This window comes from Festucalex cinctus, chromosome 8 (genome assembly GCF_051991245.1).
Source record: "Festucalex cinctus isolate MCC-2025b chromosome 8, RoL_Fcin_1.0, whole genome shotgun sequence".
Lineage (NCBI taxonomy): Eukaryota > Metazoa > Chordata > Actinopteri > Syngnathiformes > Syngnathidae > Festucalex > Festucalex cinctus.
The window spans coordinates 22,628,570-22,656,442 of NC_135418.1; the positions used below are offsets into that span (position 1 = coordinate 22,628,570).

General features: G+C 41.1%; 4 protein-coding genes across 6 annotated transcripts in view; 3 read left to right on the plus strand and 1 right to left on the minus strand.

Annotated features, from left to right (window-relative positions):
* Positions 1 to 954: 954 nt before the first annotated feature.
* Positions 955 to 6,091, plus strand: fam83e (family with sequence similarity 83 member E). 2 transcript variants are annotated; one of them, XM_077530769.1, is made up of 9 exons: positions 955 to 1,292; positions 1,370 to 1,923; positions 2,004 to 2,150; positions 3,031 to 3,155; positions 3,233 to 3,661; positions 4,622 to 4,678; positions 4,828 to 5,068; positions 5,273 to 5,497; positions 5,578 to 6,091. In XM_077530769.1, exons 2-9 carry the CDS (start codon positions 1,474 to 1,476, stop codon positions 5,746 to 5,748), a joined length of 1,845 nt encoding a protein of 614 aa, XP_077386895.1. In that variant the 5' UTR covers positions 955 to 1,292; positions 1,370 to 1,473; the 3' UTR covers positions 5,749 to 6,091. The 2 variants fall into 2 exon arrangements, with proteins under 2 accessions (XP_077386895.1, XP_077386894.1); XM_077530768.1 differs by having other exon boundaries at positions 955 to 1,923.
* A 521-nt stretch (positions 6,092 to 6,612) lies between these two features.
* utp3 (UTP3 small subunit processome component) lies at positions 6,613 to 13,042 on the plus strand. The gene is made up of 16 exons (XM_077530207.1): positions 6,613 to 6,826; positions 7,255 to 7,342; positions 7,930 to 7,974; positions 8,158 to 8,214; positions 8,285 to 8,405; positions 8,483 to 8,551; positions 9,608 to 9,729; positions 9,817 to 9,969; positions 10,046 to 10,117; positions 10,604 to 10,644; positions 10,717 to 10,813; positions 10,900 to 11,037; positions 11,232 to 11,368; positions 11,447 to 11,513; positions 12,449 to 12,556; positions 12,632 to 13,042. The coding sequence occupies exons 1-16, from the start codon at positions 6,810 to 6,812 to the stop codon at positions 12,719 to 12,721; spliced, it is 1,422 nt and encodes a 473-aa protein (XP_077386333.1). The 5' UTR covers positions 6,613 to 6,809; the 3' UTR covers positions 12,722 to 13,042.
* On the minus strand, positions 12,819 to 16,155 carry ppcs (phosphopantothenoylcysteine synthetase). 2 transcript variants are annotated; one of them, XM_077530208.1, is made up of 4 exons: positions 16,037 to 16,155; positions 14,780 to 15,311; positions 14,611 to 14,714; positions 12,819 to 13,774 (listed from the first exon to the last, which is right to left on the minus strand). In XM_077530208.1, the coding sequence occupies exons 2-4, from the start codon at positions 15,303 to 15,305 to the stop codon at positions 13,448 to 13,450; spliced, it is 957 nt and encodes a 318-aa protein (XP_077386334.1). In that variant the 5' UTR covers positions 15,306 to 15,311; positions 16,037 to 16,155; the 3' UTR covers positions 12,819 to 13,447. The 2 variants fall into 2 exon arrangements, with proteins under 2 accessions (XP_077386334.1, XP_077386335.1); XM_077530209.1 differs by having other exon boundaries at positions 14,780 to 15,308; positions 16,037 to 16,152.
* A 1,776-nt stretch (positions 16,156 to 17,931) lies between these two features.
* foxj3 (forkhead box J3) overlaps positions 17,932 to 27,873 on the plus strand; it is a 97,749-nt gene continuing 87,807 nt past the window's right edge. The window contains exon 1 of the mRNA XM_077530804.1: positions 17,932 to 18,226. The gene's annotated coding sequence lies outside the window, so the exon portion shown is untranslated. The remainder of the gene's footprint in view (positions 18,227 to 27,873) is intronic.

Here is a 27,873-nt window from a genome sequence, read left to right on the forward strand (position 1 = left end):
TATATATATATACTTTTCTCCACTTTGCAATAATGTGATTTTTTTTTTTTTTTTTTTTTTTTTTTTTTTTGTGTGTCGGGAAAAAAAAAATCATGCAGCTCGTGGTTTCAGAACTGTTTGAAAAAAATATATATTACTAATGGTTCTCAAACAGTAAGGTGTGTATTTTGGAGTCAAAATAACACTATGACAGAAACTTGATAATTAAACAAGTCCTCCAACAATAACGATCATTTTGGTCGTTTTACCATGCACCAAAATACGACGATGTGTCACGTACTGTAGTTTAGCGACCTCTATCGGCCATGTTAAATAGCGAAAAAAATACCATGCACCAAAATACGGGCGTATTTTGCGCTATTGAACATCTCCGCTAGAGGGCGCTAAACTAAAATACGTAACACTTGGTCGTATTTTGTCACCTTTTCAAAAAGACCTATGTGGCCATATTTATTGGACCATTGTCTGACAATTTCATGAGAATACGCTCATTAGTCAAGTCAAGCCAAGTCAAGTTTATTTATCTAGTCAAAATCAAACAAGAGTCTCAAAGTTGACAAATATCAACGACATCTGATCGAACCACAAAAGGGTAAGTAAAAACTCAAAAACCTCGTTAAAAATTGTAACTTCATCCTTTTAATTTCCATTTTTTTCCTTCAATAAAAACGTTCTCTTATTATTTCTTTTCTTTCTAGTAAGGACCTAAAAAGCCTTCAAGAATCACTCAGGCAGTCACTGTCTTATTTTTATTTCCAACCTGCTTATGCCAGACTTGTGAGCGAAATCAGTGTATTGACATGCAAGATTAGTCAAAGTTGTACGGTAAGCCTTAGCTGGACTTGTTGACGTCATGTGTTTAGACAGAGCTGTTTGTATATATTACTTAAGGGTGTGTGGCCTTTTGTCGGTCACCTTTCGGCATGTTGTTCTTCTGGCATAGAAGCAGGAATTCATGAATGGAAAATAAGGAGTATCAAGGAAATGGCTCTGTGCGTCTGGATTGACAAGGCTGTCAGTCAGGTTGGATCAGTCCAGAAAGACACAAAAATCACTTTAAGAAAGACCTATTTGACAATATTCTCTCTCAGACCAATACGCAAACATCACACAGACGATGAAAATGTGTAGGGAGGAGACTGTGTCGCCAAGCGCGAACGGCGAAGAAATCCGTCAGCGGTGCAGAATCCGTGGAATCCGATTACAATGTCGCCCGCAAGGAGTGGAAGGCTGACTGAAATGACAAGCAGGGGTGGGAACGAGTCAGGCGAGAAGCACACAAACTACTGCAGGTGAGATTGACAAAAAGACATCGACGGAAAAAAAATGCACCGACGGCATAAATATCCTCTACGGAATTCTCTTTAAGGTCAACATGAACGGGTTGGGGTTAGGGACTGTCAACCATTTGGAACTGATGGCTGACATGAGACAGGATCAGTAGTTGCGAGACGTAAACATTTCATCACAGCCATGCCGGGCTCTCAGGAGGCCAGTCTGGATGAGAACGCGGTGTTCCAGCCGGTAACGCCGTCTTCCCCGGAGTTCCTCTACTCGGAGCGGGAGCGCCAGTCGATGGAGAAACTCCTGTGCGAAGGTCCCAAAGCCTTCTACAACTGCGTCGGCGCAGAGCTCTTCGGCTCCTTCCTGTCTCCCGACGAGGTGGGCGAGATCACCAGCTGGGTGCAGGACTTCCATTTTACGCCCCTGGAAAAAGAGGAGAAAGTGGATCCACGTGCAGCGGACCTCACGTCTTCCTACTTCCCGTCCTGCTCCGATGCGCCCGCTCCCGGTTTGGACCTGGGCTGGCCCGAGGCGCCTTGGGTGCGCATGGAGAACGTCGCGGTCTACACCAATCCCCCCGCCGAGGGGGAACCTCCCATCAGAGAGGTCATCCGGCGGCATCTGCAGAAGGCCAGCCAAGTACGCATACTTTACACCGAGTCCAATTCTTTGCGTTCAGAGCTGCTCCTTAAGGCTATTTTGTTTTTTTTTTGGTGCAGGTGCTTGCCATTGTGACTGACCGGCTGACGGACAGCACTATAATTGGGGATTTACATGACGCAGCCTCCAGGGGTGTCCCGGTTTACATCATCCTCAACCAAAGAACCGTTGAGGAGAAGTACACACTCCACAGGCTGGGACATCGGGTGAGTGGGACTGGAAAATTTGACAGAAGCACATCAAGTCGAAAGTAGCGAACATGCTCAAACAGATTCAGCAATACTTGCTGGAAGTGGTCCAAACCCCCAAAAAGATTTAATTAAAACTCGACAAACTGCATTGCACGCTAGTTATGATGACACACGCATGCCTCGGTAATCACGGTAACGGCAGCAACGTATTGCAGTTCAACTGGTTGCACAGCATTCAGTACAGTTTTCGTGTTACTGTTGCAAGGCGCTGGAAGAAATCCAGAAGAAAAAAACATGATTGGAAAACTGTATTAAATGTATAGAAATGTAATAATGTCTTTTTAAGATTTGATTGTCATCAAGATTGGCAGGGAGTTTTTACAACTTGACTTTTAATGAAATTGTTTGTTTGGTGTAATTGTTAATTGTGTCACAAAGTGGTATGATGACAAATTAGCTAATTATCTATCTACCAGTCCTGAAGTCAGAGAGTTCACTGTGTCCTGGACCGCATGTTACCATGGTGCCGAACAAGCATTCAACACTTAGACGATCAGAGTATTACACTAGGACCCCAGTAGTAGTAAAATAAATGGGAATTGGTCATGTAAAAACATGACATAAATTTTAAGTTAGGCTAAAATATTTCTGAGTGTGTAAGGTCCTACACCAACAGGATGTTCACAGGGAGCTGGGGTCAATCCCAGCTGGCTGCCCACACGCCGGATTGGTCACATGTCAATCGCAGATTCACAGGGCACATATAGATACAGACAACCACTCACATCCCCACCTCTAGTCTCTAAAGTTGATCCGACAATGGCTGACGGAAAGTGTACTACTACATTTTTGCCACCTATCACTGTTCCTAATACTGTCTCCCCTTTAATCGCAGAACATTCGAGTTCGTGTTCTTGGAGGTAAAAGTTTCTGTTCGAGTAAGGGAAAGATGATGGTCGGGGAGTTGAAAGACAAATTCATCTTGGTGGATTTGGAGACAGCAATTCATGGTAGCTACAGGTAAACTTTCGTATCAAAAGGGTCTCTCGTTATAACAGCCGATGATTTTCATAACAGGTTGTCTTCGTACTTGACAGCCTCACATGGAGTGATGCTCACTTACACCGGCAACTCGTCACTGTCGTCACCGGCTCGGCCGTGGACAGCTTCGACAAAGAGTTCCGGACCCTGTTTGCCGCGTCCTCCCCGGTTGCGAATCTGTGGGAGTACGCCGTCCCCTACTCGGATATGACTAAGCAACAAAAAGACTTCAAAGACCCTAGCCCTCCAAGACACTTCCACATGAAACAAGAGGTCCTCAACCCTCCTTCGCCACCGATGGACGGCCATCTGGACTGGGAGGCCATGGGCGTCGTCCCCAGGGGAAGCTTCCCCGATAGTCTTTTTGAAGAGGAGGGAATTGTGGCAAAGGAAACAGCCTTGCAGACTGATATGCGGTTTGATAAAAACACAGCCGTTTTGGATACTTTTACTCAGAATGGATGCAAGCCGATGACCACGAGAAGGTACAAAAACTGTGGATGAGATGCTCATGTTTTGGACACTAACCTCAAAACATATAGTGCAAAAAAGCTTGGGTCACCATTAACTTTGTTGTTGTACTTGTAAGCAAGTACATACATTTTATTTATATAGTACCTTGCAAAGTATTGTTTGTAAAATTATGATAATATTGACATAACATTTAAAGGCAGGGTCTTCCATTTTCAACTTTTGTGAGTGAGTGAGTGAAAAATAATATAAATCTGTGCATGCTGGCAAGTTGCCGCGGGAGTGACATCATGCAGCCGACAAATTCGACAAATTATTAAACAATATTTCTCCACAAAATGTCATTTAAAACAACTAATAACATCCAATTACTGTAAATTTAAGCATTATTTGTAACAATACAATGTTTACTTACAGTATTTCTAGTCTGTTTGATTGTTTTAAAATTAGAAAATGTTTTTAATCAAACACTTAAAAACCCTGAAAATAAGGCACAATTATAATGAAATTGCAGTAAAAAACAAACAAACAACTTTAATTTAATTATGGGAAAACTGTGATTTTACGAAAAAGTAAGTTCCCGTTATTTTACAGTAATTTACTGGCGCCCCAGCTGCCGGAAAATAGACCGGGGGGAGTGGGGTGGTGCTGGGGGGGGGTCTGGGGGGGGTCTGGGGGGGGTCTGGGGTATGTGTTTTTATTTTTTTATTTTTTATTTTTTTATTTATTTATTTATTTATTTTAATAATATGTCTCCACAGCACCATATAATCAATATTGTCCGAATCACGAACCAGTTACTTATGAGTTTTTGTTTTTGTTTTGTTTTGTTTTGTTTTGTTTTGTTTTGTTTTGTTTTGTTTTGTTTTGTTTTGTTTTGTTTTGTTTTGTTTTGTTTTGTTTTGTTTTGTTTTGTTAACTCAGTATGTTATATGAATGTATCTTAACTGATACTTTTTTTTTCTATTTAATAGGGTATGGGACAGCTCTCCAATGACAAACAATATGCCGGACAACGCAAAAATTTTCAAGTGAGCTTTTTAACATATCTGAAACGTTTTTTTGTTTTTTTTAATATAAAAATGTACTTTTCTCCCAATATTTTAACATTAAAAGAAAACAAACCCTTACCCCAAAACTGCAGGAATATTGAGAATCAACTATTTAATTTCATTCCCAGCTGGACAGACCGCCAGACAGGACAAGATGCATCCCGGCAGTTCACCAAAGAGAAGAGAAACAACACAGAAGACAGAGCGTTGTCAGCGTGGCGCGACAACAGGGACGGCGACTTGTTGCAAAACGAGTTTTTATTTTCCTCGACGAGGGAAAAGCGGCATGCAGGGCCGGAGCCCAACGTGAGCGTTGAGAGCGGCTTGGACGACATCAGCTCCAGCATAGAAAACGTAGCCGCCTCGAGAGTAAGCCGATACACATAAAACCGGTTTTACAGATTGCGGGTCAGTGCTCAAAATTGCTCCCAGGTCAGTTTTAATGGGTTCACCATTAAAAAGGGGGTGCAAGGAATTCCTTAAATCTCAAATGAACCTGCCTGTGTTTTTGACAACCACAAGTTAGCTTCTAATTTCAAATTTGGAGATGTATTTGAATGCTTCTGCTTGTAGAAACCTTTAATCTTGAGGGTGCCGCAGTCGGAGAGTTTCAACTCGCTGAACGACCTCATGAAGAGGTTCACACCTCAGAAGAACAAGTCGGAACTATTCAGGAGAAGTTCCATGAACAACATGACCGAGAAGACCCAGTCCATGATGGACCTCCGCGTGGATGCAGCCAGCACGGAGCCAACTCTAAATGAGCGAACGCTCTCTGTACCAAGGCTCACTTCCAAGGTAAGCACTTGCTGCTGCATTTTGTCGCATTACTTATCATGTGACCTCATGTAATTAAAAGTCTTGTTTTTACTGTGCAGAGTTATGAGCTGGACCAAATGACGCCGGGGTTAATCCTGATGAAAAGGAGGAACGATGTGATCAAGTCAGCCCTGAAAAGACTTCCACTGGCCTCGAAACCCAGACCTCGCAGCTTCGCCCTGGATTTGAGTTGGAAGCCTCTAAAGGAAAGAAAAGGGGAAGAGGAATGAGCTGCCGCTTAACAAAAACGAAGCTCTATATGTCTTGAAAGAAACTACAAAACCTCTGTTACCTCTGTAGTATTAAGTTTGTGAGTCCTCTCAGTGTAAAGTGCTATCTAAATAAAATGTACTCTACTTACTATAGAAAATTGAGTTTATGACCAGACGGTGTATTTGTGATTAGCATATCTGACTCACAGTCAAGAGGTTGAACCCAAAGCTTTGGCCCTACTTTGTAGAGTTACATATTTTCTCCAAGTATGCTGTCTTCCTCCCACATGAGCATAAATGCTAGTTTCATTGAAGAAAGTAAATTATCCATGGATGTGTGTACTGTATGTCAATATGTGAGTGTGAATTAATGTCTGTTGCATGCTAAAAAAAAAAAAAAAAAAAAGTCGGCAGGTATAGGCTCCAAATCAATGCTATAGAAAAAGGATGGATGGAATGGCCGGAAAAACATGTAAACTCCACACAAGAAAGATGGAGACAAGATTCATACCCAGAACCTCAGAACTGTGAAGTTGACATTAACCACTCTGTCACTGTGCTTTCTACATTGAAAGTATGTCGAACAAATACTTCATGCTTCCCACAAATGACCGGGAGTGAACTGTCGTCAGTTGACAATCCAGTCTGACAAAAGGCTGTGCCATTTAAGATTAGTTTTGAACTTTGGATCACCTTTAACTTGCATACAGCATCAGAGACAAAAGCTTTGTTATATGTGTTTGTGTTTTCCTAAAACAGCCTAGTTAAACACCCTAGTGAGGATAAGCAATACGGATAATTTCTGGATATGGACGTTTAATCATCTTTTTCCATCAGTTTATTTTTTTTAGTCCCCTTGTGGTACAACAGGTGGCGCTAGTCCTGAAATGATTCACGTCGCTCTCCACTAACATGCCGAAGAAGAAGAATTTGCGGAAGCACATGTTCAGACAGCAATGTGTTAAATGTTTACTTCTTGGGCTATCTACGTATCGAAAAGCGTAATTTATCACTTGTTCTAAAAATAATTATCGTCTTGTTTGCCTCGTTTGTCGGAAGCTGTATTGAATTCCTGCACGATGGTTCGAGCATTAAGGTGAGTCTGGCCAACATCAGTGTAAAGTCACAACTGAAGTAGCAGTGTACAAAGTAAAGTGTTAACAGCTTAACACTTTTTAAATTTGGTTATAATTGGTTTCCTAAAACGATTTTTGACAATTTTTAACCATCTGTTAACCATCTTGATTTTTTATGACCATGTAAATATGTACGAAGTGGTATATTTTGCCTTGACCGGCAATTCGCCACTTTGTGTAATTTTGCCGGTAATGCTTGGCTTCGCTGGTAGTGCCGACAACAGTGAAAAGACACAGAAGATGGTGATGCGAGGCATCTTTCTGGCGATTGACCATTCAGAGTCGTTCACGGCAAAATAGCGCCAGCAGGAGAGCTGTTGGCCAAATCGCCTCTCAGTCTCAGAATCTAACTGCAGTTCCACCACCACTCATCTGTTTCTGTTGATAGGCGTAAAAAGGTCCCGAGGTCAATTAAAAAGCAAGAATATGATGAAGGTGATCCAGAAGGATATAAAAACATGACTGTCCTTGATAAAGTAAGTAGTTTCTGTCTTTGTTTTAACTACTATTTCACCTTTTTATTTAACCATCTATTTACGTTCCGGTTTGATCACAGGATAAAAGATTTTGTGTTTTGTTTTATTCTCAACTAGTTGGGTGTTTAACAAAACATAACTGAACAGAGAATGTACATCTGTCAAGGTTTTTGGTATAGCGCCTGTTTTTAGCAAATATAATTTTTCCCCCCATCATTAGAATGGATTTATAACACTGCTTTCACACCACATGCCAAAATTGTGTTTTTAATTTACTGTATAGGGATGACGTGAGTAATTTTGTACATAAACATTGACAGCTAAGAATGTGGGCATGTTAGACAAATCATACTATTTGTGTTTATCATTATTATTACCAATCATAAACATGACATTTAGTAAAACATGCCAGACAGACCACTATTAATAATGAATACATCATGTAAATTATGATTACAAAAAATCTGTACATAACAGTTTCCATCCATTTTTTTATTCTTTGTTGCTGTTGTGAGTTCGCAATTAAATTTTTAGATGTGAATGAAAATGTAAACGTTAATCTTGCAACCTTGAATTTCTCATCTCAGAACTCCAAGGACAAAATTGATGAGTTTCACGATGAGAAGATTGAGGTAAGTCTTTAATCAGAATACTTTGTCGTCAATTTAATATGCAATTAACTGTTTAATTAACTTAATTAACTGGGCTCAAACACAAACGCCATCTAGTGTCCTTCAGGCAAAAATAGAGCCACATATACTATCAGGAATTAAAGCTTAAGTGTTTGTTTTTATATTTTGAACTTTTCCACACAGAAACTCCTCGCCAGTGGAGTTAAATTGCAGAGCGACGAGGAGGACCTGGATGATGAGGTGTGATCCCCTTTTCCTGTGGGAGTAATTAAATGGAAAATCCAGAGGAAATTTATGCTCAATTCTGCAGGAGGAAGTGATGGCCTTGGATGATTCCGAGACGGACGATGATGAGGAAGAAGAAGAGGAGGAGGAGGAGGAAGATGAAGGCACTGACATGGAGAGCGACCTCGAGGGGAAGAAAGAGGAAGGTGAGACACGAGTCCGCCAGGCAATAATGCTGGTGCACTTTGAGCTCGCTTAACATTGTTTGTGTTGTCCTCCTCAGAGCTTCCCAATGAACTAGCTTGGGGTACCAAGAAGAAGATCTTTTATGACTCCGACTATGTGGCCACAAGTGAGCATACTGTATTTCTTTATATAGTGAAGAGGAGTGTTTATTAGGGCTTAACAATTTGGCAAAGTCAAATTGACATCACAAAGTGGTAGAATGCAAATTGCAAAGGCTGCAATTTTGGGTGGTGTTTTGGGGAATGGGAATGGATATTTTAATTTTTCATTTTTTAATAGCTATGTCTATATAAGTTCTGTGCTTAACTACTTCAATGCCAGACATTTTTAAAAAGGGAATCAATTAACTCATTCACTCGCAGAAAATTTCACTGAAGCGACCCCTTTTGCTCCCGGCCGTTTTCCTGGATTTTGACTGATTTTTGAAAGGCCCACAGAATATTACGTTTCATTGCTATAAAAGCATGGCACCTACCAAAAGAAAGATTCAAGTCTCTTCTTTCGTCACAAAAAAAGTATATTTCTATCTGTTTTCGTTTTGTAGCTATTAGTATTAGAATATAGCTAAGTTGAATCATTATTCATAAATCTTTTTAGAACTGTGGGGAAATCAGCTTGTTTACAACATGGCCCTGGTTGATCTCTTATACTCTGCTGCCACCTGCTGGACGTTTTCGTAATAACTACCCCTTGTTCAGCCATTCTCTGCAGTTCAGAGGCTGCATAAAAACCTTTTGTTTGCTCTAACATAAAAAAACAACATAAATGTATAAATGCATCTTTGGGACACTTAAAACATTTAAAATAGAACGTATTTATACGTTTTGGGGAACAAATTAGTTAAGTGCCAGGCCTATTTAGTCAGAATGCTTTCTGACTGATCTCTCAAGGCTCACAGAATATTGCAATGCCTAAACTATGAAACCAAAACATTTTTGTATAGATAAATGTATTGCTTGTGTTTGTTCAAAATAAATGCATAGAAAGAGGGCCTTGTAAAAAATAATCGCATATTAAATAGCAATATTATGGAAGGAAAATTGCATTTCTGGTAGATTATCAAAATTATTAAAACCTATGTAGGACATGGCAAGGAAAATCTGTTTTGAGTGGAATTTGAGCATTCCAGTGCGCGTAACGGCTTTCCACATTATGTCGATAGAGGGAAAGTCTCACGATGAGCTGGTAGCGGAAGAAGAAGAGGAGGAAGAAGAAGCCAAGAAAATCCAAAAGCGTTTGGCAGAGCATCTCAGCGAGGAGGATTACGACTTAAACTTTTTGCAGGTACTTGTAACCTGTCATGAATTGCTCACCTGTGCGGATAATGAACTTTTTTTTTTGCTTGTTTGTTTCATGTGGCTCCACATAAAGGAGTTTGCTACAGCAGAGCAGACCGAGGCGACGGTTGTGGAAAAGGAGAAGATCGTCAAGGACTTGCAGCAGATGTCCCACAAAGAGAAAATGAAACTGCTTAAGAAGGAGTCCCCCGAGCTGCTTGAGCTCATTCAGGACTTCAAGGCGAAGGTACACAGAGAGAGTGAGAGCGGCTTGGCAATGCAAACAATGAGATGAATGACAAACGGGACTTGTTGATGTGCAGCTTACAGAACTGAAGGACCAGCTGCAGCCACTCGTGCAGATGGTCAAAGATGGAAAGATCCCACCGGGAAAGGTGACCTGTTTATTTATAGCTTAGTAAATGCGTGTGGTGTGCGGGATGCATTGTGGTTGTTTGCTAACCCCTTACAAACAATAACAATACAGAAGCAGTAACAATACAATTTTTTTTAATGTACAGTGATATTATCATGTAGCTTTGTAATTATTTGACTTGCCTGTGTCTTATTATTAAATTCTTAAAAATAAATAAATAAATACTACCACATGTAGAAGCAATGTTCGGCGACCGTCAATCCGGTTGTTATGGTAACCAGATTTGTACTCAGCAACAAAAGAAATAGGCTGTGTAGGGTGCTGTAATTCTTGATCCTTGTGGTACCTTGATGAAAACAGGCAAGCATGAAAGCACATACTGTATTTTATGAAAACAGTTGAGAACTGTTTGAAGAAAATGCTCCTTTTAAAAGTCATCAATTGTAAATCAATCTAATGTCATTGATTCCACTAAACAAATTCTCTTTGCTTCTGTTTCCAAAAGGGTGCCGACTACTTGAAGACAAAACAGCAGCTTTACCTCAAGTGAGTACAGTAATTTTAAAATTGTGATGTCACACGTGAACCCATCTGAACTTTTAACGCTCCCTGTCGCAGTTACTGTACAAACATCAGCTTCTACCTGGTGCTCAAAGCCAAACGAATCCCCGCTCACAACCACCCGGTCATCGAACGAATGCTCACGTACAGAAATGTAAGTCACGCAAGCCTAATTACATCTTCATTATACTTTTATAAACGAAAAGTAATTTTTCTAACCGTGTATCATCCTGCCTGCAGCTCATCAATGAACTGGGCTCAGTTGACGCCCGCCTGGCGCCGCAGTACAGCAAGCTGCTGGCTGCTCAGGAGGAAGACGAGATCACCAGCAGACCAGCGGCTGACAAGAAAGCTGCTGCGTCCACCAAAAAAGACAAGGTGGGGGAAAAAATATATATATACGTGAAAATGGGCTCTATGCTTGCGTCATTTGGGGTATGACAGCATGCTAACTTCTGGTTGCTAGGCTAACGTATTGCATAATGTTGAAACCTTCACACCTTGTCGCCGTGCATATTTTCCATTACTGGCGGTTAACACAAATGCTAATGAAGAACCGTTTGTGGACGTAGGATTCCAGTGTGGTGGTGCCAGAGACGGTCGATGCCTCCGACTCGGACCTGGACGAGGAGTCGGCGTTGCGATTCTACAGAGAAGTGGAGGAGAGGATGACGTCGAAGAGGAAGCGCAAACCACAGAACGATGATGAGTGAGTCAGAGATTGTGAAATCCGTATGAAAAAAAAAACAAAATCAGCACGTTTTCTTCATTATCGACGATGTTGCAGGGTGCAAGAAGATGTGGATGAAGAGGAGGAGTTCGATTCAGAGGCCAAGAGAGGAATCACGTACCAGGTAATTAAGAGCTGCAACAATTAATCAAATAACTCGAATAATTAGGCTACAAAAAAAAAAAGTTTAAAGAATCTCATTTTGGTTTTCCATGTCATTGCTTCTATGTAAAAAAAAATTACTGGTACGTCCATTTTTATTATTTTTATTTTTTTATTTATTTTTTATATATATTTTTACGTTTATGGGATGTCTGCATTCAGTTTCATCCTAAAAACATAAAAATGTAAAAAAAATAAAATAAAAATAAAAAATTAAAAAAAATCCACATAGCAGTGACGATATGTTGCTTCAATTAAAAATAAAAACATTTTAAAAGAGCATTTTTTGCTGATTACTTGATGGGACAACCCGATTCTAATATTAAATTGCTGCAGGCAGAATGTCATATAATTGTCATTGCAGGATGCCGTGTGAAAGTTCACACAGATTTGGAAATAGCCCACCTTTACTGGGTTCTGTGTTAAAATCCATCCATTTTCCAAACTGCTTATCGTCACTGGTAAAATGCTCTACTGTTGTAATGGCGCAATTTTGCAGGATCTCTGCAAGAAAGAGGCTTTTCTGCTTTTGCTGGGTTCTGCACAAAAGGCACACAGACGCACAGTAAAAGGCGGTTCTCTGATTGTCCTGCAGCAATTTAGCGAGATCTCTGCATGAAAGAGGCTTATGGTTCTTCACTGGGCTCTGTGTGAAAGTCAAATAACTGACAGTTCTGCTGCCGTAATGGGCTAATTTTGCGGGATCTGTATGAGACAAACTTACGTTTCTTAACTGTGTAAAAGGCAGACGTGAATACTGTAAATGCCAGATTTTGTCGTAATTTGGAAGTTTTGCGTTATCTCTGTGTGAAAGTGCCAAAAACCCAGTGTAATATTTACTAAAATAAGTTCCAATGTCAAACACATCCTAATTTCGTGCCTCGGCTCTCGTTGCAGATGGCGAAGAACAGAGGGCTCACTCCCAAGAGGAAGAAGATCGACCGCAACCCTCGAGTCAAGCACCGGGAGAAGTTCAGGCGGGCTAAGATCCGCAGAAAGGGCCAGGTGTGTGTTTTCTCTACACTTGAAGTCGTGCCGGCGTACGCTCATATTCACCGTTGACCCGTTTGTGTTCATCAGGTCCGCGAGGTTCGACGGGAGGAGACGAGATACGGCGGAGAACTGTCCGGTATCCGCGCAGGGGTCAAGAAGAGTATCAAACTCAAGTAACAAAGGGAAACACCTCAAGTGGGATGTGCTTACGATTCTGAAAAATCTGACTTTGTTAAATCAGTTTTATAACAATATTGACATCATGAAAAGTGAATAAATGTTATACAATAATCTTTAATTATTTTTAACAGGTTAAGAGCATTGTACAGAAACAATACTGGTTATAATAGAGCATTTATTTAGTCTACTATGTGGATGTATGAATTAGGGATGGACATACATTATAAGTACCATGACATTATTCAAAACATATTAATGTGAAAATATTAGTTATGTTCATTGGTGAGGTTCATAGTAAACAAGACTGATATGGATACAGATTGTTGCAGATTTCTGGAGAGTTGGTAACAGTTTAAGTATTTTTTTTTTTTGTCATCATATGAGGACAATAAGAAAATGGTGGCTCTGGCGCATCCTCATAAAGGCCTTTAATTTTAGATATGACTCAACATGTTGTGGCAAATGGATTTAAAAATTGCCAAACAAAAAAAAAAAAAAAAAAACAAGAAAAGAAATGAAAGGTTTAGGTCTGATTAAACTTAAAATGATCAAACTACTGGGGCCTAAATTGTTTGGCTCCTTAACATCCATGATTCCTAAGCTGCATCAAAACTCCATGATACAAACATTGCACATAATTGTTTATGATCAATTCAGTCAGCATCCCTACTACGACTACAAAGCCAAGAATCCAGACAACATGCATCTAATGATGACAGTCGGTCAGCCAGCTTGTTGTTCGATGAAGCGCTTGTGCGCCGCTGTCAAATTGGTCACAATCCTCTCCTCGATCTCCACCTGGTTGTCCACGTCCTCCTTGGAGAGGATCAGCTCGTGCTGGCTGGTGGGCGTCACCACCACCACGTGGCCCCGCCGCGAGTCCAGCACGTTGGCCACCACCGCCTGGTGCCTGTACATGTTGAGCGCTTGTCGAGCCTTGTCCAGCAGGATGGCGGCGTCCGTCTCCAGTTTGAAGGATATGACGAAGGCCTGCGGCGCCCAGTCTTTCACCAGCGGCGACAAGATTTTGGGCACCATCTTCAAGCTTAGCTGCAGGTAGATATGAATTATTGTTTAGATTTTAAATGGCTCACTTTATCTTATCAGTGGGGCGCACGCATACTTATTTTAAACAGTATTTTTAAAATCTGAGATTGGACAATTGCTTCCAATCATTAACTATAATTAACCATTTCCCCAGCAGATCAAGGGAGAATCAGTCTTAACACACCACTGGATAATCGCTCAGGATAATCTTTCAGAGACATTTCATAATCTGGCTGAGTGACTTGGCTCGGAAGGAATGGGAATAGCTAGGGCTGTGCAATTAATCGAAAGTCAATTACAATTTCAATTATTACCCTCCACAATTACAAAATCAGCATAATCGCCCAAAAAAAGATTTAATACTAATTTTGAGTTGTTTAATATTCACTGCCTTTGACAAGTATACTTGTCAATTGGTATTTTTTAGAGCGGTGCTAAATGGGGGCGAATCTGATTATGCTCCACTGTAAATATCAAACTTGGAAACAACTTTACTGATGCCCAATCACCGGTAGATGACATCATTGCCCCATTTTATACGAAATAAACACAGTTTCAGAGTCCATGAGAGAAATGGCTGTATTTTGGCAAACCTACATTTTTCTACTGTCAATCACCTTCCAAACAAATTAGCGATGATAACTCATCCTTAGCACACCTCACACCACAAGATAATCTCGCGATATTCTTTTAAAAGCATTCGATAATTAGGCCTTGCTGATCTGGAGAGTGTAAATATTATAGAAATATAATATGATTATCAGCCTTGACTGCTTTACAGGCACAATGGGGAGGAAAAATTCCAAATAGCCTGCTTTAATTTTTCATTTTGGACTCACTTGAAGTGGCCCGTTTGAAGACTGGATTTTGTGTTCCGGCATGTCACACGCGGGGATGTAGAAATCCGACACAGCTGCTGCCAAGTAAAACATGGCCTTGGATCCTAAAATGCACAAGTCTGTTAACGACATGCTAACACGAGTTGGCGCTACAGGTGTTAATGTCTACCTATGACACTGAGGGCCTGCGCTGACGCCTTGAGGAGGTGCAGATACTCCGACAGAGTGCTGAACTCGACAGGGAGCAGGAGTTGGCCTTCTGTGACTTCGCGATACTTCTTCAGCACTTTGGCGATGTTGGGGAGCACCTGCGGGTTCACCACCACGCGGTCCGGTTCGTGAGCCCCGCCCGAGAACTGCAGGGCGTCCAGCACATTGATGGAGGAGAGTGTGCGAGCGTACGGGTAGAGCGAGCGATGCCTGTGCAGGAAGACGACGGCGTAACCTGCTTCCAGGAAATACTCAGCAGACTGCGCTCCCCTCCTGCCGCTGCTGAAATTGTCCAGGAAGCGAACGGTGCGCGACTCCAGCGGGACTTTGGTGCCGCCAGATGTGATGAGGACCACGCGGCGGCCCGCCTCAGTGTGAAGTCGGGCGAAGGCGGACATCCTCTCCCGGACCTCGTCCACGTGGGAGGGAGCGGCGAACTCTTCGGCCAGCTTACCGTCGATGGAAGAAACTCTGGGTTTTGCCATGGCCTGCTGAAAGGGAAGTGGCAAGAAGACATGAAAGCACTGAGATGTTCACGAGGTACAGTAACGAGTAACCAGTTTTCCTGTTTTCCTCTCTATCTCTCAGATGTGACGATACCATGGGTGCGCAACATTCCTATCATGTTTAAAATGTTTTGTTTTTTCTATATTCTCTCAGGTCATATGACACCACTGGAACACAACATTCCGTTTGTTTAAAATGATTGCTTTTTTTTTGTAAGTTTCTATAATAAAAACGATAGTGATAAATGATGCAATTATTAATTAAGATTGTATTATTGTCAATGTTTTATGTGTTCTGCAATATTATTGTTCATTGTGTTTTGTTACGTGTTCTGTAATTTATTTTGTTAAAGCTGCAGCTGTAGTGAAAGTGCTATGTAAGTTCAGATGAGTTAAGAATATGCTACTGTTTGTTGATAATTTGGGAAACTAAAAGAGTTGTAGAAAGACAAGCGTTAATAGCAACTTCTGCCATTTGCCTTAGGCACAAATTACACCGAAAAAAATCGGCATGTATCATTTTCGTTGAGAAGTTAGTCAACTACTTTCATTTTCCATTACTTTCCAACAGCAGAGTGCAGTAATAACGAAACCTAAAGCTGTCACTTTTGCACGAACAAACCTTTGTCAGCTACTTCCTCATGTGTCCGTGTCTTAACGACAATTGAATTACGAGGGAAAAACAAAACGCATCACGGGAAAAGTCTTACTTTTGAACTCCAAGGTGTGAAGATGCAAGAAAGGTGTGAAGACCGTCCAGCTGTGGAACACTGCGACAACTCTTTTGAAGCACTTCCTGGAACTGAGCGGCGTTCTTCTTCCCCTTGTCCAGAAACAATTAGCGCCCCTATACGGATATCTGTGGTACTACTGCCACTACATTAGGAAAATAGAGATGGGTGGTTGGATAATTTACTTAACTTTTCCCACTATAATGTGACCTGCTGTAGCTGGATTAATTATTTAAGACATTTTCGTGTGGAGAAGTAGAAAAAATAAACCACTGAAATAATGTGTTTACAATAGGGTGCACGCCTCCTATATTGGGAAGTGGTTGTGTTGTGTGATAGTCATGTTAATTGGGAGTCAGCATACTGAACCTGCCGCCATTTAAAGTGCCTTTGATTAAACACCAAATAAATCTTCAAGTAGGCTTCTTCTGACTTTTTTTTTTTTTTTTTTTGCTGTCTGGCAGAAGTCTCAAGGTTTGTGCTAAAACTGATTGATTGCTATTTCGAACTGTTCATATTTCCCTACACAGTGGTCGTGCCATCCCTTTTGGAATTATAGCCAAAATGTCCGTCCTCGGTTTCACTGGGCCATAATATATAACAATGCTTTTGTCTGGACGGAAACGTACTCCACCACCATGCACAAACAGAGGACATGTTTTTGAGGAAGTGACAAAGGCTCTTTAGTTTAATATTAGGTGTTTAATTAATCACATTAGTTTGTACACTTTTTGTTTAATTAAGAAAATGATATTTATGCGCGTTGCTTCGACTCTCAAAACCTGTCTTAATAGTACCACTGATTAATCAACAGGGGCCGCTGTTGCATTAATGTATAGAGCACACAGTCTGCAGCAACAACCTCCACCCCCCACTCTTGTATGTAGTCACAAGGCCAGTTTTTTCACGGATGTAAATAGTTTCCTTTTTATCAATTAAGCAAGACTGTGTGATGCTGCGACTGAACTCTGTAATAGATGAAATTACAGTGCTATAGGAAATGGGCTGATTTTATTTGTGTGTTTTTCCTTGATAGCTTATTGTTAATTTTACAATGTGATTAAGGGTTTTATTAAGATTGTCTTTTTTTTTAGTTCTTGATAAATGGTGGCACTGGCAGTAATCACTTTCCTTCACTCAGAACTATAATGCCTATTAAAATTTGCAAAATTAATAACACGTCATATGTTATAACACACATCATATGTTATAGGAGAAATATATATAAATATAAAATAATATAAATATAAAATTCAGCTTCATGGTGCTTTACATACATTGAAACATTGTGCATACATGCAAAGTTTATACAATATTTCAATGTATTTGTTAGACTTATAGTAGGACTCAAAAGCATATTTGTATTCAAGTTAATTTTGCAAACATTATCGGCTTACTTATTGGTTATCGAAATCGGCACCTCTAAATTATTGGTTTATCGGTATCGGTTGAAAATAGCATTATCGTGCATTCCTAATTTATATGACATTGTATGTATGTATGTATATATATATATATATATATATATATATATATATATATATATGATGTTTATCATAAATACATGGCGATTACAACACTTAATATAATACAAAAATCAAATTTTTAATATGTATCATATTATATATCAAAATATGTCTGCAACCTCATGCAAAATGAGTCACAAAATATACAGATTACACAAAAAAAACCATGAATGTTTCATTTATCACACTTTTCATGACTCAGTCATTTTGCAAGGACAACAGAGAACTGATTCATCACGTTATTTACGAGGCACTAGTTTTTATGGCGGCAGCGGCGGCGACCGAGGTGGGGGCGAGATAATAAACCTTCATGCGCGTCGACGTGCGCCAAAAAGTAGATCCGGGCAGAACACGGAGATACCCGGATGTTGGCTCGGCCGCCGAGCGAGAGGCGAAACGGGGAGAAGGCAGGCGAAGAGAGAGAGAAGCAGTGAAGGGACGCCACGGCACCGCAGGCTCACCGGCTAACCTTCGGCGGCTCTTTGCCCGGAACGACAAGGTTCGAGCGCGCGGGGGACACTCTCGGGGAACCCGCCGGCCCACAGGAGGCAGACGGCGTCAGAAGGCGGGAGCAGTTAAGTGCTAAACTACCGCGAGGATTACGGAGACCACCGTCAACATCAGCTCTCTCTCCACTACCAGAGTAAGTGCGCTACAAGGGCATGGAAGTTGAGCTAGGGCCCACGAAAAGGACGACTTTTCGTCGGGCAAAGTGTGCTGCGTTCAAGTTCTCACATCGAGGAGGGAGGAGGGGCGGGGAGTGGGGGGGGGGGGGGGGGGGTGGCTGAACCCGGCGCGCAGGCCCGGGTTGACAGCTTTCCGCTCGCCGTGGCAGGGGGGCGCGCGTAGGGTGGGTAGGCGGGGGGGGAGACACCCTCTTTTTCTGGGTGTAATTTAGTGACGTACCCCAGATCTCTCCCACAACTAGGCTAGCTGTTTGGTATGCGTGTGCAGTCGGAAGAGTGTTTGTGTGTGTCTTCGCTTGCATATATGTGTGTGTCATTTGGCTTTCCTGCGTGCCCTGGTGGCATTTGACTCACAGCTGTTGCAGTGTGCCCCCCCCACCTCCTCCCTGTCAATCGTCTCCTCCTCGCACACCGCCATTGAATTCCTCCCGAACATAAATATACTCATACTTGTGGTCCGAGGCTCAACAAGTGCAGCATCTGCAGCTGGCCACTACATTAGGAACACCTGCACCGTCTCATAACGCAACAACTGGGAGGAAAAAAAAAAAAATTGTGTTTGGATTTACATTAGAGGCGTGTGAATCCTACGTGCATCTATGGGGCCTCGATTTACGACATCCTCTATATGTAAGTCTGAGCATGCTGTGACCAACAACTGGTGCCTGGGAGAACCTCAGTTTGCCATAGCAAATTATGCACTTTAACCTGTCTGAAAATGATTATTTATTGAATATTTACTAAAATTAACATATATTTGGTCACTTATCTATGCCAGCCGCAGTGACAGGCAGTTAATGCTCTTCTATCGCCGCACATCATTATGCCAGAGTACTGTGGTGAACCCTTCTCAATTCTTGGTTTGCTTTTCACAAATTCACCAATTTCTGCCTATCACCAGCTATTTGCTCAAAAACTTGCCTATTTGCATTTTTTTGTGACTGTTCTGAAATACCCAGGATGTCACCAAATTTGTCGAAATAGGAAAGTAGTACAGCATTTGCTGTTAAGGAAGTATGGTGAAGTGATGCAGCTTGACTGAATGACAAGCTACGTTTAGGAGAGTCTCTTTGCCCTGCGCATGAACACTTGTGGTGTAAGCTGTGGTATTTATTTTTAAGGGTAATGTTGTAAAAACAATTTAAAAGGATATGTAAGTGTTTTGAAATCACAGTTTGTGGTAGTCTTTTTCTTAACGATCGACAGGTTGTTGGCGATTATCGGCGCCAATATTCAGCATTTTGTTGACTAGTTTGCATGTCCTTCCTGTTCTTGCGGCTTTCTTCCACAATTTACAAAAATGTTGTAAATTGATGTATGACTTAATGCTCTTACCTCGGCCCAAGGGATTGATGTTGAAAATTTGCTTTTAGCTAACTCAGGCACATTTGCATTGTAAAATGTTGGTAAATGTGCATTGTCTCTTAAAAAAAAAAATCGAAATTATGCATGTTAGGTTCATTGAAGACTGTGGCAGTGTCCATAAGTGTGAAGTTGTGAACCGCTACTGTATATGTTTGTCTATAATAGCCTGTCTCCTGTAATTGGTTGGCGACCAGTCCATAGTGCAAGCCAGCTGGGACAGGTTCCAGCTCACTCATGACTCTAATGATGACAAACTGTTTAAAAGATGGATGGATGGATTGAGCATCCCTCCCGACTGCGACTGTCCCAAGACACCTCAGACTGAAAGAAATGCCTTTAAAATTAGTCGGTACCCGCAACGAAAGGTCAGACTTGGTTTTGCATATTAATCATGCTTCCTTGAAATGTGAGTGAGTGTATTCGAGCATGCAACTCTACATTCTCCCTCTCTCTCTCTCTCTCTCTCTCTCTGTCTTTTTCTCTTTCTCCCTCTTTCCCTCTCACAGTCAACTCGAAACATTTAGTCATACAGTTTTCTGAAAATGGACTTCACAAATGTTAATACAGCGGTGCCTTGAGTTACAAGTCACACGACGTACGTCTTTTCTTAAGACACAAGCTGTCGTCTGAATCATAGTTCATAAAAGTTTAATGATAGTGACAGTTTAAAGCTTGAGCGAATGAATTTGACTTTACCTGCTTTACTATGGCCAAAATAGTCTTGTAATGACTCCCCCTCCTCGCTTACCTTAAATGCCTTCTCTGCAAAGTTCATTGCTGAAGATTGTTTTTGGAATCGACAACTCGAGGCAGCTCTGTATAGCACCGCGGTGTCGTAATAGTGTTTCCCAACCTGGGTGACGTGACGTAGTAGCATTCCGTGAGAAATATGTGTCTGAAAAATATTGTTTATTAATCACAATTTTATATTTTTGTTCATATGTCTACGCTAGCAAAAGCAATGTGTAGAGTGACGGGCAGAACAATTATTTCAATGTCATACAACAAACAGAATGTGCTTTGTGTTCGACGCAACAGGCCCATATTTCACTGTGTACATAAATATATGAGTAAATTGAGACAAAGTCATTATTTGAGTATTCATGCGTTATTGTGTTTTATATGAGTTGGCTCAGTAAAGGTTGCAAGACTCACAAATGTATTTTTTTTTTCAAATCATTTTTTTTTTTTTTTTTTAAACATGCATAATATCACGGAGGCTTTAAAGATTGCCTGCTTTTGAGCACAACTTAAAGTATTTGTGTTTTTGTTTGCTGAACAGGCATTGGGGTTATCTGGTTCTTCTCACAAGGTTGATGTATTGTGCCAACCTGTATTCTAAGGAAACATTTTATGCATTTATTTCTTTTATTTCAAACAGTTCCCCAGAGTGTTAAGACTGACATTGTTCTGTCAAAGTAAACAAATGATAAAGAATTACCGCACACTTAACATTTACTTGTCACACTCGATTTTGTGGGGGATGTTATTATCATGTTGTCTGGGGGCCGAGCTCAGGCCTTGCGACAAACTCGGTGTTGCCAAATTAGCGTATTTGTTGTTACATTTAGCAACTATTTTTTTGTACTGCTGTAGTGACTAGGGATGTAACGATAATGGCAATATTGTTTGTGATATCGTGATATTAAAGGTGCCACATCATATCGTCGTTGTCATGTCACGTTATTAAAAGCAGCACATTGTTTAAAAAAGTCAGGTTGAATTCCATTTGTGCAGTTGTAGCACCGTCTGGTGGCTAGTTTTTTCGTGCAGTTTAATTTTCACTAGGCATGTTTTGGCCCTTCTGTGTTTAAAATCCACATTAATGGTCAGTTGAAGGGGAACGTAATAGTGCTGCACAATATATCGAAAAATATCGATATCACGATATTGCTCTGTACAATATGCATATCGCAGTGACATGCAATAAGTTTCGTATCGTCGCCCTCTTAAAATAGCTGCCTAAGTCGTTTTTTTTGCACATTTTTTTCTTTGCATAAACCAGGGGTGGCGAGATCCGGTCCTAGAGGGCCGCAGTCCTGCAGGTTTTGGATATTTCCCTTCTTCAACACAGCTGATTCATGATCAGCTCATCAGCAAGCTTTGCAGAAGCCTGATAACGAGCCTGTTAATTGGAATCAGCTGCACTGCGAGTAGGGAAATCTATAAAACCTGCAGGACTCCGGCCCTCGAGGACCGCAGTTTGCCACTCCTGGCCTAAACCATCTACTCATGATTCAAATGGTTCATTATTTTGTGTTTCCTGAAAAAATGACATGGAGGATTATTTTAAGGCGTTGATATGGAATTTTATGCTTTTATCCGAATTTGACCAGTTAGCCGCTAAGTAAAATGTGTTCCACCAGCCAATAGTTGAAAATTGAGAGGTAGTTACAATTAAATTAACTAAGAATATACTGCATTTACATATTTTGATGCATGAAAAAAAGTAATTTCATGAGATAATTGAAATATATTATTACTTTGAAATATCGCAATAATATCGATCTCTATATTCAGCAACTATATCTCATATCGCATGATTTTCCAATATCGTGCAGCCCTAGAACATAATATGCTTGTGAAGTGAATCAATATGTGGAGGAACTTGATGTGGGCTTGCATTAGGAAGTAAGTATCTCAAAATTTTCTTATTAGAGATTGTAGGTTGTTTATATGCATGGCTATAAATGTACAAAAGCACACAATATTGTGTTTTTTTGTAATTATGAACTTTTTTTTTTTTTTTTTACTTTTTTTTTTTTGTATCGACAACCTCCCCACAATATCGTGATAATTATCGTGACCTTTATATCGTGATAATATCGTATCTTGATGTTTGGATATCGTTACATCCCTAGTAGTGACTATTCCCCAACAAAAGTGACTCGCAACAAATGTAGCAACGTTTTGTGTTGTCAATGGAGACCTGTGAAGGTTGACACTTGCTCCAGAGCAGGTGTCAGGGTTAAATGTTGTGATGCTGGTATCTTGTAAGGTTCGACATATGCTGAAGCCAGCTGAGATAGGTATATTGTGATGTGTATTGCGCTTAAGCAGGCTCCAAAAAATGTAATTGATTTACATTAAATGTGTTGTATCAAACAACTTGTATTACGAGTAAAGTTCTTGTTAGTGAACAGTTGTTGTCCGTGCCTTATTAGCTGAACCATTTTGACGGCAAAGATGCTCTCGTTCCTCACTGAGAGCCCCGAGGTACCACAAGTATGATTGATTGGAATAGCCGAAGTTAGCAACGCGAATCACCATTCTCATCCACCACCATCTTATTTGGTACTCTCAAACCCGTGCAGATGTACGAAGACTGTGTCGCCGTGTTGGCCAGAAAGGCAGCAAGCAGGCGGGCGTGTTGGAAGGCTTCTGTAAATTGGCTGACTGGAAAACAAGATGTCAAAAACACGTGATTAGCACTTAGTGAACATTAAGTGTTTTATGTATGACTTTAAAGATATATTTCCTACTGAAAAATGCTCATCAGTTTCTACAGGATCTGGGGAATTTTGATATTTAATTGCCACAGCACTGAAAATGCCCATCTGCGCATCATTTCATAGATTACTCATGATGCGACACACGACAGTTTTGGATGGATGTCAATGGCGAGGCTTGTGACTGTGGGTAGGAAGTGGTGGTGGTGGGGGGGTGGTCTTTCACTGTGGGAATAGCGGTGCCTCATTTGGAATGCGGCGTGTGGCCCTGTGCCTAGCCCCCCTTCACACTGAGAGCCTTTTTAATTTCTCCCCTTGTTGAAGTGATTATTCAAATGGCCATCCGTGAGGTGCAGTTATCAGACTCCTGGTGGTAGTTGAGCCTGTGGCTACATGCGTACTCATCACGCACGCACGCACGCACGCACGCACACAACAGGTACCCTCTACAGCAAAACCCTATTAGACCACCACATCTCAGGCCTCAGGCAAAATTTCTATTGTGTTATGTGATTGGCAGGAGGCAATTTATTCATGAGGATGCCAATATATTTTTATATATGGTGTAGTTGCTTTTTTGGGTGTGGGGGAGGGAGGGGGGGTTAGCCTTATTCGTTACAAATCTGGTAGAGTGGTATCTGGAAAACTATCTCTGACATTGGCCAATTTTCTGGCGTGTTTTCTCTTAATGGGTGCACACTGGACTGGACTAGAAATAGTTGGTGCAAGCAATGGAGGAAGATGGAGTGAGTAAAATACTAAGAATGTCCAAAGTTTGGGGTAATTTCACACTTGCAAAAGTAGGTAAAGTGCTATATGGCTTCTGTAAAGAAGTTACTAATGTTTGGGCACAACAGCCACCAAATGGAAATAGATGTTAACTTATTTGCGGCCGTCGAGTGCACCAAAATAAACACAATCACATCACAAGGCTCGAAATATGTTTTTGTTCTTTGCAAAGCAGTTTTGCAAATTAATGACTTTATTTGTGGAGCAATTTTGTACTCCATCAGCCAAGCGCTCTATTCTCGTGTTAAACGTGCTAGCCGTGTCATTCTTAGGTTAGCTTAGCAATTAGCATAGCTTCCCCGTCTTTTTTCCGTCATCCCTCCGTGAGCATGATACTTTTCTGAAGTTTATCTTATTTGCTGCAACAGAGGCGATGATTACTAACTTAAGAGCGGCCGAAACTCGTTGCTAGCAAGCTGCTGAGGCTTGAAGTAGGGGACATGAGCCCAGCGAAGCTTTTTGTGACTCTCTTTCTGGATTGGAAAATCTCAATCTTTTATTCTCAGTTTTGACATTCATTTAATGAGATGCACCCCCCCCCCCCCCCCCCCCACACACACACACCCCCCTTCGTAAACTACAGTGTAAAGCCCCATATTTCGTGCTGCTGCGACCACAACTGACGCCCAGGCATTCAACAGTTTGCAGATTGGTTAATGGTAACCTAATTAACAGCGGGCTGCTTACCTGAGCTCACAGCTGCCAACTCTAGAATCTGATTCGTGCTCTCACTCCCATGTCACTCACCAGGCCAGGCCCCACATGTATCCAATTATTCGATTAAACAATAATGTAATTGATAAAATAATCTAGAGCAATAGCAATGGCGTTAAAACTAGAACTAAAAACAAAAAAGTACTGACGGTGGTCCTTATCATACATTTACTCAAGGTTCATTACACGAAACCCACATAAGCATGTGGTTACAACTTGCAAACTCAACACATTAAACCCCATAACTCAGAAATGTAAGGCCATGGTAATCCTTTGATGCTGGCTGAATGAGGTCTAGTAAGGTGCAGGCATATTTCTCCACAATTTTGACCTTCAATGTACCACTGTATAATTTTTAAGCGCTTTGTGTAGTGCTGATGTATGCTGTTATGTTTTTTTTTTTTTTAACTCCAAAAGAGTCCAAATCCAAAGTGCTTTCAAATTTCTCTCTTGCCTGGAATCTAAAGTCAGATCCGGTCACACGACTGATTTTTTAATTCTGACCTTATTCACCTTGAACAGAGGTAAAAGCTTTCCCTTTCCTCTCCACCACTGCGAATGTTTCTCCATGTCAACCAGTGGACGCTTTTTTATTTATTTGTTTATTTTTTTATTTTTATTTTTTTTTCCGACGAAATGTCTCCTCACCTCAAGTTGCAGGCCTCAGGGTGAGGAGGAGGCGGAGGAGGAAGTGTCTCAGTCTTCATTAGAGCCGCTGTGCCTCCTCACTAGAATGCAGATGAGCCGTGGAGCCATTCATCCGCTCGGCAGCGCCTCCCCGATTCCAATTTGAATCTTGTTTGCAGTCACATTGTGTGAGCCCACTTCTCTGCGTTAGAGAAGTCTCTTTACAGGGGAGATCAGAGGGGGATAATTGCACTTAAGTGAACCTCATTTAGCGCTGGCCAGAGCAATTACTGTAACTGCAGTTCTAGGCATTTTTGGAAGGTGGGGGGAGCACGAGCAGCTGTCATTGAGTCTCTAAAGCCGAGATATCAAATGGTGAAAAGAACGACACTGGCATGGCATCATGGGAATGACTTGATTCTTCAATGGATTTTAATTAGTTTTTGCAGGATTTTCACTCAGCTCCCTCGATTTTTCTCATCCGCAGATTGACTTAATTAAGTGGGACAATTAGACACGCATTGTTTTAGTAATAATTGAAAATAAATGATTCTCAAGGTGTACAGTATTTCTTCAGGCAACATCTCAAGGCTTAGCGGGAGAGGTGATTCAGAAGCCAAATTTTCGAGTTTTGCTCAGCTGGGTGCTTCAATCTATTTTTTTTGCTGTAAATTAATGAATTTTTAAAGAGGCGCTCGATGGATAGTGTGGGAGACGGTGGGTGTGGGAATGCAGTTGAGTTTTCAAACAAACAACTTCTTCACCGTAAACTTCTCCCGGGATGCGGAGAATGAATTTCGTGAAGCGCTACACTTATTTTTTATTTTTTTAAATTCATCCTGCAATTCACTGCCTCGGTTTTCCTCATTGCACATTCTCCTTGTCTATTGAATCTGACAGTCAACTTCAAGCACTGACTCCTGCTTTGGTTCGTAATTAGACGTAGACATTAATCTGCTAAAGGAATTATTTTTGCCCCATCTTATAGTAACTCCTCAGATAGTTGCCAGGGGCTTTAGTCCTAAATGTTTTCTGATCTAATGTAAAGTAACCGTTTATGTTACAGCATTACATTGTTTTGTTATCTATGTGCAAATAAATCATCCATCCATCCATTTTCTTGATTTTCTTATTCCTCACAAGGGTCGCGGGGGGTGCTGGAGCCTATCTCAGCTGGCTTTGGGCAGTAGGCGGGGTACACCCTGGACTGGTTGCCAGCCAATCGCAGGGCACACAGAGACGAACAACCAGCCACACACACAAGAACACCTAGGGACAATTCTGAGCGTTCAATTAACCTGCCATGCATGTTATGGGAATATGGGAGGAGACCAGAGTACCCGGAGAAGACTCACGCAGGCACGGGGAGAACATGCAAACTCCACCCAGGAAGGCCGGAGGCTGGACTCGAACCCGAGTCCTTAGTACTGGGATGCGGATGTGCTAACCACTCATCTCACCGTGCCGCCCTCACCTATTCAATATATTTAAAAATATGTTTTAATAATAAAAAAATAATAGTAAAAAATCAAAGTAATTTGGCGCCACCCCCTGGTTTTCATGAAAAGCACTTGGAGGTTTATCCCCATTTTTTTTCAAGACTTGTTTGGGTTGAATAAATTAGTTGGAAACAATCTAACTTGTAGAAATGAAAATAAAAGCCTTTCCCCCCCCTAATGCTTTATAAATGCCCGTCAATTACCGTAAATGCAGATATTGGCTATCCACTATCCTTACCCCCATCCACTGTACTGTAGTTGTGAGCTGGTCAATATTCCTGCCAGAAGACACTGGGATACTCCATGTATTGATTTTAAAGATACACAATTTCTGTAACATTTACGCTAATTTATGTTTGCCTGTCTATGTTTCGCATTATGGTCTCAACATTAATCTGGCTGATATAACCTTTCAGTTTTCTACAAACCTTGATTTGGGAGTGGATTTTACCTCTTATTTGGAGAGTTGCTCGCTATCTGTCAAACGACACACAGGCACTCTTAAAAAGACCGGTACTTAAAAGATGTGGTATCATATCGTTTTTTTACAGTAAAATATCATGGTACTTTTTAAATACCGGTACAGTGTGCACCTGACAAATGGGGTAGACAAAATTGGCCAGGATTCAACAGAGACTGGTACAACTCTCGTTCGTAAAAGGGCGTGACAATAGTATGCAGTTTAGCACCTCACCCTCTCTTCCCCCTCCCTATGGCATTGAAAGCAATTGCCGCTGTCTAATAAGTGCTTTATACGTCACACTTGATGCTGACATCATCATGCAGATAATTATCAGATTGCGGGAAAGTACACAGTTGCAGAAAAATCTCCCATCACTCAGGTCTATGAAAAAGGCACAAACACTTAAATGTTGGGTCTTTTATTATGGCTCTGATGTGGTAGTATTGCAGGATCTCCTTGTAAAAGACACATATTAAAGCAACAGATATACAGTAATTCATCGTAAAGTGTTAAGCAATTGAATTCACCATACTGACTAATCAGGAGCATCACATGTACAGGGGAACTACTGCATTAAGCCACTTAACATCTCACTGGGCGTATTTATAAATAAATAAAAACAAAAAAAGTGGGGGGAGGGGGTGGCAGTGCCTGAAGTGCATGGTATCTTATTATGACGCATTCCATTCTGGTTTCAA